Source organism: Phascolarctos cinereus, unplaced genomic scaffold, assembly GCF_003287225.1.
Source record: "Phascolarctos cinereus isolate Bilbo 61053 unplaced genomic scaffold, phaCin_HiC Scaffold_5;HRSCAF=322, whole genome shotgun sequence".
Classification (NCBI taxonomy): Eukaryota; Metazoa; Chordata; class Mammalia; order Diprotodontia; family Phascolarctidae; genus Phascolarctos; species Phascolarctos cinereus.
The window spans coordinates 419,026,283-419,042,189 of NW_027555958.1; the positions used below are offsets into that span (position 1 = coordinate 419,026,283).

Consider the following 15,907-nt stretch of genomic DNA (forward strand, 5'->3'; position numbering starts at 1 on the left):
CCCAGATCCACTTATGCTTTGATCATTCTTTAAGAAGTATTTATTAAGCAGCTAATATTTTCAAAGGTAGCTAGGTGGTGCAGTGGATAGAACACCAGGGCTGGAGTCAGGAAGACCTGAATTCAGATCTGGCCTCAGACACTTATTAGTTATGTGACCCTGGGCGAGTCACTTAACCCTGTTACAGATAAGTTTCCTTGTCTGTAAAATGAGCTAGAGAAGGAAATCTTTGTATCTTTGCCTAGAAAACCCTAAAAGGAGTCACAAAGAGTTGGACATGACTAAAAATGATTAAACAAATATGTGCGAGGACCTACATATGAGCAGAAGCCCTAAACTACTGATACTAGGAAAAATCTTTATTAAAAAAATTTAAGAGCAGAAGCTAAGGTCATTATAATGCAAACTGAAGAAATAAAGAATTTTGCCATTATTTTTGGAAGGGACTTCTCCTGGCAGCATTTAGTATTAATTGGTGGTTAATTGTGGGGTGAGATGAAATGAATATTTTCCTGTGTTCTAGCTGTGATATTGATCTATCTTACCAGACCCCGCGTCAGAGCCCAGTCACAAGTCATTTTTAAGCACAAGAGAGGGCAGCACCAAAAGGGCCACCATGACCTTCAAAATACAGCCATGCTCACGAGATACCAAGAGGGTCATAGGTTTCTAGGGGTTTCTCTGTGAGCATTCTTACCCTCGGCCCTGCTTCTGGCATCTGAGCATTCTTCCTCACATTTTGTGGCTTGACTTGAGCTACTTGGCAGCCAGTCAGCTTTCCTTAGCTCTAGACCTTAGTCTCCAACCTGGGCTTTTTGCTGCCCCTGACTGCTTAGCCTGCTGTTATTAATTCCCACAAGCCTAGTAAACCCTTGAAGTGTTAGACTTTTTTTTTTTTGCATTGTGGCATTTCTAGGCTTATTTGAATACAAAACCCACTCAGAAGTTAAAAATATATGGCTAGAGGGGCCAATTCAATCAAAAGTGAGCAGTAAGAACAGATGGGCTTGAATCTAGTACTGGGGCAAAAAGGTATACTGACTGCCAGGGCAGGAACTAGTGACAGAGCATAGATGAGCCTGGCATGGAGGAAAGAAAAAGAGGAAGCAAAGAAGGAAATAAGCACTTATTTAATTTTTTGATGCTAAATGCATCTTTTAAAAAATCGATAGCTTTTGTTTTCAAATCACCTTCATTTCCCAATATATTCCCCGCCCTCCACTACCCCTTCACTTCCCAGCCTTCCCTTATTACAAAAAAAAAAAATTAAAAGAGGAAAAACAAAGCAATTCAGTGTAGCACTTGCTGCACTGGCCCCCACTGCCTAGAAGGCCAAGTATGTTACATTGATATAGTTCCTGCTATGTGCGAGACACTGTGCTAGGCACTTTACCATCATGATCTCATTTGATCCTCACAACAGTCCTAGGAGGTAGGTGCCAATATTATTCCCATTTTACAGTTGAGGAAACTGAGGCAGACAGATGCTGCTCTCAAATCTGTCCTGCTTGTCTATTTTTCCTCCTGAGCTTCTTTCAGTTACTTTGTCCTTTGAAAAAAATGCCTCAGTGATGCTCTTGCCTTCATTTTTTGCCAATCCTATTGCCAGTTGCTCCCTCTATTCCAATTCCCCTGAATAAAATAATCTTTTAAACAAATAATCAAATAAGCAGAACAATATAGACATCACCATGTCCAGAGATGTATGTCTAATTCTGCCCATTGAGTCCAGTGTCTCCTTTGTCAGAAGCTGGCTTGCTTCTTTCTCATCAGTCTTCCACAGTCATGGCTGAACTGCATCATTCAGTTGTTAAGTCTTTTGTGGGTGGTTTTCTTGACAATGCTACATTTACTATATAAATTATCTCTGGTTAGTGCTCCCCTTTGTTCCCATGGGGTCAGTTATTATCTCCATGCAGATGATTCCCAGGTCTATATATGCCACCTCCGCCTTTCTCCTGAGCTGTAGTCCCACATCACCAGCTGCCTTTAACATCTCAGATGGAATGTCCTATAGGGACTCTGAGCTCACCACATCCAACAAAGAACTGCTGAGCTTTCCCTAAACTCTCCCCTCTCTCTTCAGTTTCCCTATTACTGTTGACAGCACCGCCATTCTCACAGTCATACAGGCTCACGATTTCAATGTCATCCTTGACTTTTTACTTGCATTCATTCCTTTGCCACATCTACCTTCTCCAGACCTCTCATACACGTCTCTGTCTCCTCACTCACACAGCCTTCACCTTGGTGCAGGCCATTCTCAGTGCACACCTGGAGTGTTGCAAGTAGCCTGCAGGTGGATCTCCCTGCCTCAAGTCTCTTTCCACTCCAGTCCATCCTCCTCTCAGCTGCAAAAATAAACAAGCTTCCTAAAGTGCCAGTCTGACATGTCACTGCCCTGTTCAGTGAGCTTTCACTTTTGGGATCAAATATGAAACGCTTTGTTTGACAGCACAGCTGCTTCCTACCTCTCCAGTCTTCTGATGCTTTACCTCCTCTCGATGCACTCTGTGATCCAGCAATACTCTTCTTGCTGCTCCCAGCACTTGATATCACTGTCTCCTTATTCCGTGCCTTTTCACCAGCTGTCCCACATTTCTGGAATGTCTTAAAGCTAAGCAATATTCCATTACATTCATATACCATAATTTGTTTAGCCATTTCCCCATTTGGTGGGTACTCACCCTCTTTGTTTTTAGCTCTTTGCTACAACAAAAGCTGTCATAAATATTTTGTACCTGTGAATTTTTTTAATCTTTCTTTGCTCTTTTTGGAAAATGGGCCTACTGTCACTGAGTATTTAGAGGGTGTGAGCAGTTTAGTGACTCTTGGGGCATAGTTCCAAATTGATTTCCCAAATAGCTGGACTAATTCACAGCTCTGTCCACACAGTGCAACAACGTGCCTGTCTAATCATCATTTTCCTTTTTCATTATCTTTGCCAATATGATAGGTATGAGTTAGAACATTATAGTTGTTTTAATGTGTACTTCTCAAATTATTAGTGATTTGGGACATTTTTTTCACATGATGTTCGTATCTCAGGTTTTGTCCTTTGAGAACTGTCTGTTGACATCCTTTTAGTATCTGTCTATTGTAAATGGCTGTCATTCTTATAGATGTGAATCAGATAAACATTTTCACTTGATAGACTTTTTGAAATTTTTTTCCCCAACAGCAAGAAAACAGAGATCCACAGCAAGCTTTCCGATTGTGGCTTAAAAAAAAGCATGAAGAACAGATTAAAGAAAGACAGATTGAAGAACTGAGGCGACAGGAGGAGTGTTTGTTCTTTCTTAGAGGGGCAGAAGGCCGTGACAGGGCATTTAAACAGTAAGTGAAAGGAGAGGGGTATGTGTTGGCATTCTTACTCCTTTGGTAAATTACTTTGGAATTTAAAGAAACTGATTAATTAGTGTGGAAACTCCTTACTATTGCATCTTACATCTTTGAACTTAGCTCTGTTGGTCCTTTTACATTTGACACAGAATCTTTGGGTCCTGTAGTTGAAGACTTTCCAGCTTGGTGTCTATTTCCAGAATTTAGTTTCTTCTGGCATAGTACTGAAGGACCTAGCCTAATCTGCCATAAAGAATAAAGCTTCAGTGAATCAAATAACATATTAGGTCTAAAAATGTATTCATTTTGCCCCTTACCTTATTTACATAAGGGATCGTCTGAGATTGTGAGGTACTATATTAAAATGAAGGCCTACTGGATGCAACCCTGAGGTTAACAAACACATACCATAAGTAACAGTGTAGCTTGGAAGGACCATGAGGTCATCTTCCTGTAATACTCTGGTTAGACCCTCACTAGAGAATTGTTTGGTTCTGACTTCCAAAACTAGAAGGAAAAGAGAAGACCTTGAAAAAGGTTCGAAAGAGAGTCAGAAAGACAGTTAGAGGGTTGCAGGATACATATTCCTTGGAGAAATTAAGTACTTGGGATTATTTAACCTGGAGAAGGCTAAGGGAAGGCGACTGGTTTAGAGCAGAGTGTTGTGGACTAATATGGCCATGGGATATTTGAGGCCTTGAAATATATTGCTGAAATTCACAGATACTGGCCCAAGAGACATTGAGCTATAGAATATTTCCAGGATAAAGAGGTGTGAAGGGGAAGTTTTATGCGAAGAAGGGGAAATGAAAGCATTTTTTCATAATGAAAAATTATTAGATTGTAATTACTATCTTTGTTATAAGATATCGTATTTGGTATTTTTGAAGGCAAATAGCATGAAAATCCTCTCATCTAATCATTTTTTCAGTAATATGGAATACACAGGTCCTGTGGAGCACAGTTTGGAAAATGCTAGTGTTGATAAATGTGAATTTACTATATGTAATCTGGACTAAAGTCTAACTTATCTCCTAAAATATAGGTCCACACTTTATATACCATAATATTTGACTTGAAATGAGCCTAAGAGATCATTGAACTCTGCCCTCCCTTTTACCTGTGAAGAAACTGAGACCCAGAGAGGAATAAATGACTTACCTAGAGTAATGAGTTTCTTTAATATTTTGGAAAAAATACTAAGGCTTGGATTTAGGATACTGGAACACAAAGCTATTGGTAATGATGGCTTTTGAAGGTTAGGACAAATAGAGGTGATGGAAATGTTAAATATTCAAATAGCATTGAAATTCAATTCAACAAGCATTTGTGAAGCACCTGCTGCGTGCCAGGAATCATGCTGCATGCTGGAGCCCTGCAAGCCTAGAGTAGGTCCTTCTCTCGAGGAGCTTCCAGTCTCCTGGAGGGTAAGTCAATACAGATGTATGCAGAAGGATTTGGGGGAGGGGGAGGATCACTAACAGCGAGAGGGATCATGAAGGGACTTTTGTAGGCAGACGGTGACACCAGAGCTGGGCCTTGGAGGAAGTGTGGAGGTCCAAGGGACAGAATTGAGCAGGGTGAACATGCCATGGAATGGAGGACAGCTTGTGCAAAGGCAGGGGATGGAACAGTGTAGAGAGAGCAGCAAATGGGTCATTTTGCCTCAAATATAAAGTATGTAGGAGAAGGGAGAAAAACTGTTTGGAGCCCCATTGTGAAAGTCTCCAATCAACCAACCGAGAGACACTTATGAAGTGTCTACCATAGGCCGCACACTGTGTGGGGCACTGAAGATTCAAAGAATGCAATAGTCCCTTCTCTCAAAGATCTTAAAGTTCTTCAAGGGTGATGTACATCTGTGAGTGTATAAAAAATAGGGAGGGAGACACTAGCTTTGGGCTGGGGGAAATCTGAAACAGCTTGAAAGGCTTCACATGGAAGGTGGTGCTTGAATGAAGATGGGGATTCAGTGAAGTGGGTGCAAGGGGTTGGGGGGGGTGTCTGTATTCCAGGCATAGAGGACAGCTGGTGCAGAGGCATATGAAGGGGGGAGATGACGGAGTGCTGTGTGTGGGGAACAGAGAGAAGACCAATTTTGCTGGAGAGAGAATAATATAATAAATATAAATATAAAATATAAAAATAAATATACATATAAGTAAATAAATAAATATAATAAAACAGGTTGGGGCCAAGTTATGAAGGGCTATGAAAATCAAACAGAAGAGTTTATAGTTTATCCTAGAAGTAGTAGGCAGCAACTGGAGTTTATTGAGTAGGGGAGTAACATGGTCAGACCTGATCATAAGGAAAATCATTTTGGCCCCTAAGTGGAGGACGGATAGGAGAAAGGGAAGGCTTGAAGCCAAGGGAGCAGTTAGGACCCTATTACAATATTTCAGATAGGAGATGAGGAGTGCCTGAACTAGGGTGGGTCATCAGTGGAGATGAAAGAGATTGAATGCAAGAGATATTGTAAAGGAAGAATTGGTAAGGCTTGTTAACTAATTAGATATGGGATTGATTGGGTGGGAAAAATCAAGTAAAACTCTAAAATTGAAAATCCAAGTGACTTGGAGGGATGGTGTGGATTCAACAGAAGGGAATTTCTGAGGAAGCTGGAGGGGTAAGTTTAGGAGGAAAGATAATGAGTTTGAACCCATTGTATTAGAGATGCTTAAAGAAGTCCAAATAGATCTGTAACAGGCAGTTTGTGATGCAAAACTGGAGTTCAAAAGAGAGATAAGGAAGGGTTGGATGCGTAGATATTTTTTTTTTTTTGCTTTTTGGTGAGGCAATCAGCGTTAAGTCACACAGCTAGTAAATGTAAGTGTCAAGTGTCTGAGGCTGGATTTGAACTCAGGTCCTCCTGACTCAAAGGCCAGAGCTTTATCTACTGCACCACCTAGCTGCCCCTTGGATGCATAGGTTTGATGGTCATCTCTATAGAGATGAAAACTGAATCTGTAGGAGCTGATGAGATCACCAACTGAGAGTGTATATAGAGTGAAAGAAATGGAGGCCCAGGACCCAGACTTGGGGATTGTCCACACAGTGGGTGTGGGTGGGAGGAGAATGTAAATAAGACTGAGGAGTAATCACTCAGATAGGGGAAGCAGTGTCTGGAAGCAGAGGGAGAAGAAATGTGTCTAGAAGAAGGTTGGATGCTAGAGATATTGTAAAGGAAGAATTGCTAAGACTTGTTAACTGAATAGATATGAGATTGAATGAGTGGGAAGAGTCAAGGAAACCTCCTTGACTCTCCATTGTCTGAGCTGCTGAGATGAGTAGATTGAAGGCTAAGACAAGGCCTTGAGGTTTTCTTGTTAAGAGAGTGTTGGTAGCCTAGGAAATAGCAGTTCTAGCCAGGAGTGGGGTTGGAATCCATATGGCGAAGGGGAGGTGAGGATATAGAGATATTGAGTGTATGAAGGAATTAGGCTTTGAAAGGTTAAAGAGATGTTCATAGGCCTGAGGTACCTGCAGAGTCCAGCAAAAGTTTAAAGGTGGCATTCAAAGAAAGGCAGAGATTGGAAAGGCCAGTTTGCACAGTAAATGCAGATTTTCCCCTTCACTTCCCAGAGGTAGCATGGTATAATGGAAAGAACCCTGGATGTAGAGTTCAGAGATGGAGATTCTAATTTCAGCCCTGCTTATTGTACCTTTGACCTTGGTCAAGTCATGTAACCTCCTGGCTTCAGTTTTCTCATATGTAAATGAGTAGGTTGGATTGGATGATGTCTTCAGTTGCCATTTTGGCAGTATTTTATGCAAGTGGCCTCTACAGATTAGCCATTATTACTAAATTTTAATTTAGTACTTATCAGTATTTTAGTCCTTTTTAGACATTTCATATTTTTCCCTTCTGTAAGGCAGCACAAATGTATTTTATGCACAAGAAGAACTATGATTCTATTCACTTTCCTACTATAAAAAGCAAGTCAACATTTGAAAAAATGTCTAGTTTTTATTCACCTTTTCTGCTGATTTCCTGATTTGGCTACTCAAGTTTAAAGAATAGTTAGTTGCAAAAAATTACTTATTTGATTATATACGCTTAAATTTTTGGAGTCACTTCCACATATATGTGTATGTGTACATATATATGTATATGTATGTATGTGTGTATATATATATCATTGTATATACACATGTATGTATATATGTGTCTAATATGTATGTGTATATGTGTGTATGTGTGTATATAAATTTCCCCTGAAGAAAGAAATCTATAAAGTCCTTTGCCTCTAGTATAAAAATGTTCCCTAAATTGGCAGTGTCATAGGATGAAATTTCTGAACATTTGAATCCAATGTAAACTATGGCAACAGTTGGTTTCCTTTCTAAGTAGATGTTTGAGAAAATTAGAGCCTAATATCTTCTCCTGGGACTATTTTTTTTAATTTTTTAAATTCAATTTAATTTTTTTATTAATTTATTTTGATTTATCAATAATCATTTCCATATGCTTTTGAGTTTAAAATTTTTCTCCCCCTTCTTCCCCACCACCCTCCCCATGACGGCACACAATCTGATATAGACTATACATTTACATTCCTATTAAACATATTTTCACATTATTGAAGTTGTTAAGTAAAAAATTAAAACCAATAGGAGGAACCATTAGAAAGAGGAACCAGAACTCAACAGAAGAGGGAAAAAAAGATAGCAATTCAACTTCCATAGTTCTTTCTTTGGATGTGGATAGCATTTTCTGTCATAAAGCCTCTAGAGATGTCTTAGATCCTTGTATTGCTGGGAAGGGCTAAGTTTATCAATATTAGTTATCACACAATGTGGCTGTTATTGTGTACAGTATTCTCTTGGTTCTGCTCACTTCACTCAGCATCAGACCATACAAGTCTTTCCAGGTTTTTTTGAAGTCAGCCTGTTCATCATTTCTTATAGCACAGTAGTATTCTTACATTCATATACCACAACTTACTCAACCATTCCCCCAATTGATGGGCATCCTCTCAATTTCCAATTCTTTGCCACCACAAAAAGAGCTGCTATGTATATTTTTGTACATGTGGGTCCTTTTGCCATTTGTATGATCTCTTTGAGATTTAGCTCTAGAAGTGCTATTGCTGGGTCAAAGGGTATGTACATGTTTATAGCCCTTTGGGCATAGTTCCAAATTGCTCTCCAAAATGGTGGGATCATTTCACAACTCCACCAACAATGCATTAGTGTTCCAATTTTCCCACATCTTCCCCAACATGTATCATTTTCCTGTTTTGTCATGTTGGCCAATCTGATAGGTGTGATGTGGTACCTCAGAGTTGTTTTGATTTGCATTTCTCTAATCAATAGTAATTTACAGCATTTTTTCATATGACTATAGATGGCTTTAATTTCTTCATCTGAGAACTGTCTGTTCATATCCTTTGACCATTTATCAATTGGGGAATGGCTTGTGTTCTTATAAATTTGACTTAATTCTCTATGTATTTTAGAAATGAGGCCCTTATCAGAGAGACTGGTTGCAAAAATTCTTTCCCAGTTTTCTACCTTCCTTCTAATCTTAGTTGCATTGGCTTTGTTTGTGCAAAAACTTTTCAATTTAATATATTTATTTATTTTAAGTCAATGCCAGGTTCCTTCCATTTTGGGGAGGGTTGGTGCATTTAACATAGTCCTTTTAGATGCCCACAAAATGTCTTTGTGTCTTTCCAGATGGCTGAAAAGAAAACGAATAGAGAAGCTGGCCGAACAGCAGGCTGCCAAAGAGAGAGCCAGGCAGCTGCGCATCGAAGCCCGGCGATCCAAACAGCTGCAGAACCTTCTTTACAACATTTCAGAAACTAAGCCCTTTCGTTTCACCAATCATTACAGTTGAAGGTTCCTGTCTGCACCGGATCTTTACATTGGTAGCCAGTTTCCCCTCGCAGCAGCAGATGTCATTCCTTGTTCTGGTCTGTGTGCTTTGGTCATATCCTAAATGATGGGAAAATATATTCATCCTTCAGTGACAGTGAATTTATCTATTTTTTTAAAATCCTAGAACTGAATAAATGCCTTTTATTTCACTGTTGTAAAGTATTCCACATGCATTGTTTCAAACAAATTAAATGGAACAAGATGAATGAAATCCATTTTCACTAGTTTTAACTTACTGGACTAACAATTATTAAAAAAAACTTAAAATAATTTATTGCTTTGAAAACACCATAATGCCATTTTAAGGCACCTTGGCTTAGTGGATAGAGAGCCAGCCTTGGAGTGAGGATGACCTGGGTACAAGTATTGCCTCTGGTGCAAACTGATCTGTTGGTCCTGGGCAGACTACACATTGTTGTGCCTTAGTAGAGAGAGTTTTCTCACTGGGAGTGCCTTATATCAGTGAAATCATAGGTCTGCCCCACCTTCCCCTCTTGCTACTTTATGACTTGTGTACTAAAACATTTCATGAAACAGATTGAGGGTTGTTTCAGTATGCCACACCCTTTAACAGTAAGTATTTTCCAGTCCTCTGTCCCAGTCCCTCTTCTCTTTTTCCTCTTCTCAAGCTCACTTGGTTATCGTAGCTGCTATATATGAGTTCAGTTACCACATCTGTGCAAATGTTCCCCAAATCTATCCAGCTGTAGTCATCTTACTGAGTTCTAGTCCTAAATCATCAACCTGTCTTTTGGCTATCTCAGTCTAGGTCATGAGACCAACAAGATAGAGGACTAGACACTTTCTTCAATCCTCCCAACCTCTCAAACCTCTCCAAAATAGGAATTAGGTGCAAGAGATAAAGAAATTTCACCTGCCTCCACTGTCTAAGACACCAAGAATCCTAATAAGGTAACAACCAGATGAACTAACAGTAAAAAAAGCTAATCCCTAATTCAGTCACTCAATGTCCTCCTCCCCTAGTGACCGACACTGTATGGCAGAACTGTATACCCATAGGCTGATCCAGGCTTGCTACAACTCAACTCTGCCTCATCTCCACTCCTCATGCCAGAATATTGGTCTGGCATGAAATATAGCATGGTAGCATTCTGTGTTACACCAAAGCTCAGCTAGAGAGGTAGGGAGAGACAAGGGAGGTGGAATGTCAACATGTGTAATATTCCACAGTGCCTGAAGAAGACTGGCATCCACCTGTAATCATTCTGTCACCTGAGGCAGAGATTGAAGCTAGTGAAGTGTGAATTCCTCATTGTGGGAGGAAGCTGAGAAATCTTTGAGACTCATTCCCCCTGGAGAAACTGTCCCCAGAGGGGAAGGAGTCAGAAAGGGAGCAGTAGACGAATACAAGGAAAAACGACTGAAATTGCCAAAGATCTTAGGAGAAGAAAACTCAGTTAAAGACCTTGAGCATAAGCAGATAAATCAACAAAAAAGATATAATAACAGATGGGAATGACATCTATGAATAATTATTGCAAGACAAATGAAAATTAGCCAATGATGAGGCCAAAGACCCTGTAGATTCCCAAGGGAATGTGAAACCACAGAAGGATGTTTTTGAATAGCTTAAAATACAAATAAGAATTGTGAGAACAGAACTCATAGCCTGCATAGCAGAAATAATTTACAGAAGAGAAATACTTGAGTCCATGGTGGCAAACCTCATAAAAAAAAAAAGAGAGAGAGAGAGAACTTATTAGGAATGCAAATAATAGGACAATCAGAAGAGAAGCAAAAATATGATCTCTAGACAAGCAAAACGTTGATTTTGCAGACAGAATGGATATAATGTAAGGATGATAGATCTCTCAGAATAACATAAGTCTAAAAACCTGAATCCCATAATGGAAGAAATAATACAAGGAAACTGCAGAACTTCTGAACATACAAAGTGCTAATCCACTGTTTTCTTTCAGGAAAACACACACACACACACACTCCAAACCAGGAAAATACACACACACACACACACACACACACACACACACACACACACACACTCCAAACCTATGCTGCAAAGTCCAAGACGCATATGGGCTAAATTTAATAATTCTAATGACAAGCAGAAAATTCTGCAGGTGACTAGGAGAGAGACCTTCAAATAGACTGAATGATATAACTATTCTGCCCCTGACAGAAACCTCAGAAGGGAATGGAGTAATGTGTTACAAGAAACAAAGGAACCCAAGATGCAACCCAAGTGATATATCCTGCAAACCTGAGCCTAACCATTAATGAAAAAAGATGGACATTCAATTAAAAAGAGGCATTTGTAGCTTTCCTATAAAGAAACTAAACATGAGCGGATTATTTGCTTTGCAAACATCTCAGACAACAGAAATATTAGAAAGGTAAACAAAGACAGCCACCCAGGTAGGAACAAATAACAAATTATTCTGGAAAATTTGAGGGAAGAAGACCTAGAGAGGAAAGTCACCTATGAGGTTAAAAACAACAATAACAACAACAAATAACAGAGGGACCATTAGGAGATTGCTCTATCAAGGCACACCAAGGGAGAAGAGTGGAAGTGGAGCTCGATGAAGAAGAGGCCTCAAATTCCACGGATTTTATAAAACTCCCAACACCTCACCTACAGGTGAATCTTTTTTTTTTTTTAAATGGGACTAAACTGCAGAGTGGGAGGGTGAATAAAAGGGGAAAAGGGAGGAAGAAGACAGAGGGGAATATGTGACATGCCTTGATCAAATCAAAGGTTAACAATGAAGAGAAAATAACTTAGTCTTTCGTGAAGGAGGAGGGTACAAAAGAAAGGGCAAAGGAGAAAGCAAAGGGAGAGAGAAAGCTTGTTTCAGTCATGCGAAAGTGTCTCACTGAGTACTTATATAGAGGAAGAGAGAGATCGTATAATGGGAGACGAGGAAATTACAGTGGATATAATCTATAGGGATTTGGCGCTTAGGTCACTCATCTTTGCCTCAGGAGAAGGGAAATCAGAGGTCCTGGGCAACTGATCCCCAAAAGAGTTGGGAGGGCATGACTCCAAGGTGGAGATTTCGTGGCAAATGGAGCAAAAAATGGGGAGAGCTAAAGGTAATAATAAACTGCAATCAAGGACATGGAAAATACCTCTCAGAGGGTGACACTTCTGTCTTCTGTCTACAGGAAATGCTAGAAAAGGGAAGTTAGGGGACAAGATCTTCAGGGCAACAACGGAAATTGTTTAGAAGCAAGTGGGAACTCAAAATAGGTACCTCCCAAGGTTTAATTCCAAAAGGAATATGGAGACTAAAGAAGGAAGAAATAAGAATAAAAGCATAAAGCCATCAGTCAAAGAATAAAGGCCAAGAAATGAATATAAATAATGAATGAGGGAAAGAAATATTTTTAGAAAAAGGTGCAGAAAATAAAATTTCAAAACAAAATGAGCTGAAAGGGAAAAGGGATTTTACCTGACAACTGAGAAAAAGTATGGAAGAATTAGACTAGATAATTTTTCTTAATAATTTGATAAATGTTAAGAATTAGATAAGTAGATTAAAGGGAAAGCAAAATTAATAAGCTAAACTAAGGAAAGGAGTAACAAATTGGCAGGGAGAGGGTGGTTGAGGGTAAGGGAAAGAGAGCTGATGGGAATGGGGTTGCCTTAAATTAAGAAAAAATAACTGAAGGGACAAAGTACCTTCTTTACAGAGAAAGAAGAACAGACCAATCCAAAAGCCCAACATCCAAGGCAAATGGAGGAAAATGGAGACCTATCATAACTTTAAGTGTGAATGGATTAAGCAATCCAATAAAATGAAAAAGAGACTGAATTAAAAAAACACAATTTGTTGCTTATAAGAAACACACCTTAAAAACAGACACAATAAAAACAAAAGGCAGAAACAAAATTTACTATGCATTGGTGAATCAAAAAAAAGTAGGCTGTAATCAGTCAGACAAAACCAAACCAAAAATTCACAACAGGTGTAAGATGAAGTACATTATGCTGAAAGGAATTGTAGATCCCATTATCAATATTAATCTTACATTCCAAATGCTTTAGCATCTAAATTAATAAAGGAAAATTTAATTGAATACAAGCAAAGACAGTAATATTGTGATAGATTTCAGTGTCCCTCTCTCAGTTTTGGACTAATCTAACAAAAATGAGCAAAAAGGAAAAAACAGAATTTAGCAAATTTCTGGAGAAAGGAGAGCTAAAAGACTTATGACAACTTATGGGGCTGTACGAGAATACATACTTTTCTCAGGACCCTGTAGAACTTTTACAAAAATTGCCCATATAGAAGGGCACAGAAATATTGCAAATAAATGTAAAATGGCAGAAATAGTAAACATTCTTTAAAGGCCACAGCATAATACAAATAGTAATCAGTTTAATGAATACCAACAAAAGGCATAGACCCAGATAAAGATGTAACAATGAATGTTAAATAATGAGTGGGTCAAACACAAATCATAGAAACAATAATTATTTCAAAGAAAATGTTGATGAATTATCATACCAGAATTTCTGGGATGAAGCTAAAGCAGTCCTAAAGGGGAAAATTATATCCCCAGAAACATAATAAATGAAAGGAGAATTAAATAACTGAATATATATTTAAAAATTTAGAAAGCCAAGAAATAAACCTAAAATAAAGCAAAGTAGATGTTAAAAACCAGAAGGAAAATAAATGAAAAAAAAACTATAGAAAATGATAAAAATGTTTATATTCAAAATTTCCATTTTTGTGGTCTTGTCTAAACAGCTTGACCACTTTCTTTATCTACCTAGATCTTAGCCTTTAGTCAGCTCATTGTGGCCCTTAAGTATTTAATTTTTTAGATGGTTCACCTCTTATCTGTCTTCCTTGCTACCCACTAATGCCTCTACCAATTCTTTATATGGAGCTCTTTAATCAAAAGATCTAGATTTGAGTCTTCGGGCATGTCACCTAATATCTCTGACCTTCTTCATTTATTTGTAAAATTGGGACAATCATTAGCTACATCACAGGGTTGTTATGAGGAAAGTGAATTGTAAAACAACGATGGTATATTAATGTGATTGATATTTATCATGAGATCTCGTAGATTCTGCACGGTCTTTTTGTTGCATGTTCTGTTGTTGCAGACTTGAGAGACAATATAGTGTAATGGATAATGTCGTGGTCCTGAGCATCAGGAAGAGCGGGGTTCAAATTCAATACTGCTTGTGTTATTTTGGACAAATCACTTACCTGTTCATGGCCTCTGTTCCTCACCTGTAAAATGAGGGGATTGGAGTAGATGGCTTCTAATGTTCCTTAATGTTTGATATTATGTTTCTCTTCACTCTTCATTGTGAATCCACCATTATGATGTGATTGTTGAAACTAGTATCATGCAAACATTTCTGCTCTAATCTTCACGTACACCTGCCTCATTGTTAGACTGTTGGTCAATGGTATGTGAGTGTGACTGGTCCAAGGCAATTTGACTCTTTCTGGACAATTTTCCGGCCAAACTATGGCCATATTCTAATACCTTCTTGATCTCTCAGCTGTAGGTGATATATTGAGGTTCATGTCAAAGCATATCACCTTAATTTCTTTGGCTGTTACAGCTTTTCTTGGAGTTCCTGAATGACACTTGTAAAGAATAAAAAATATTCTAAAATAGGTATCTTGATTATGTTTTCTTAATGGAGTTTCCAGAATGTCTCCAAAGTAGCCATAGTTAGGGGAAGCTAATTGTTGTTCAATTGTTTTGGTCATGTCTGTCTCTTCATGACCCCATTTGGGATTTTCTTGACAAAGATTCTAGAGTGGTTTTCCATTCCTTTTTCAACTCATTTGACAGATGAGGAACTGAGGCAAAAAGGGTTCGGTGACTTACCCAAGGTCACACAGCTAATAAGTGTCTGAGACCAGATTTGAACTCAAGAAGATGTGTCTTCCTGACTCCAGGCCCAGCACTCTATCCACTGTGCCACTTAGTTGCCTGAGGCTATACACCCATGTAAAAATACTTTATGGTTGCTGTTTTGGCATGATTCCATGAACTTGGAGGGTATAATATCACCTAGTTTTCTAAAGATGACAACATATAGATGTATTTTGGCTTCAGAAAAGATGGGAAAAATCTAGGCTTTTCACAAGATTTGGGAACTAGGTTAAGCAGGCAGTTAGAAATCATCTGATTCTAATAAAATGGTAAATGAGTAATTTATATAAATGTGAAGATTATGTCTACACTACTATTATAAAAACCTCCAGTACTGAAATGGTGAAGCTAATGACAAACTGAAGCTTAAGTTAATTCAATGGAAGATGCTCACTGCACAAATTAAAATTCACATTCAAAACTTTTTTTAAATGTTGGCATGAATTGGTTGTACTATTTCTGTGATAGTTACATATTTCAAAGTGACAACCTTTACATGTTTGCCCCTAAGAAACAGACTACTTCTTGTATCTTGTACTTTGAGATACTTCTGGTTCTAAGAATGCTGTTTATAATCAAACTGATGTTTTAATCTAAGTTGAAAGTACCAAAAACAGAAACTGTGATGCAAACAGAGGTTTACATAATCATGAAAAATAATTTTTCCTGTCAAAAATGAGTAGTTTCTATCAGTTTTATCATCTGAATTATTTATCTTATCCCACCTATAGTAGGATTAGCCACACAGTTTAAACAATTACAAGCATATAAAGAGATGTTA

General features: G+C 38.4%; 1 protein-coding gene across 4 annotated transcripts in view; it reads left to right on the forward strand.

The window, feature by feature from the left end:
• Window positions 1–9,443, forward strand: part of CCDC181 (coiled-coil domain containing 181) — a 52,830-nt gene extending 43,387 nt beyond the window's left edge. For all 4 annotated transcript variants that reach the window (XM_020974705.2, XM_020974706.2, XM_020974704.2 and 1 more), the window contains 2 exons: window positions 3,182–3,336; window positions 9,025–9,443. In XM_020974705.2, coding sequence (XP_020830364.1) covers window positions 3,182–3,336; window positions 9,025–9,187 — 318 coding nt within the window. In that variant the 3' untranslated portion in view covers window positions 9,188–9,443. The remainder of the gene's footprint in view (window positions 1–3,181; window positions 3,337–9,024) is intronic.
• The last annotated feature ends 6,464 nt before the right edge of the window (window positions 9,444–15,907 follow it).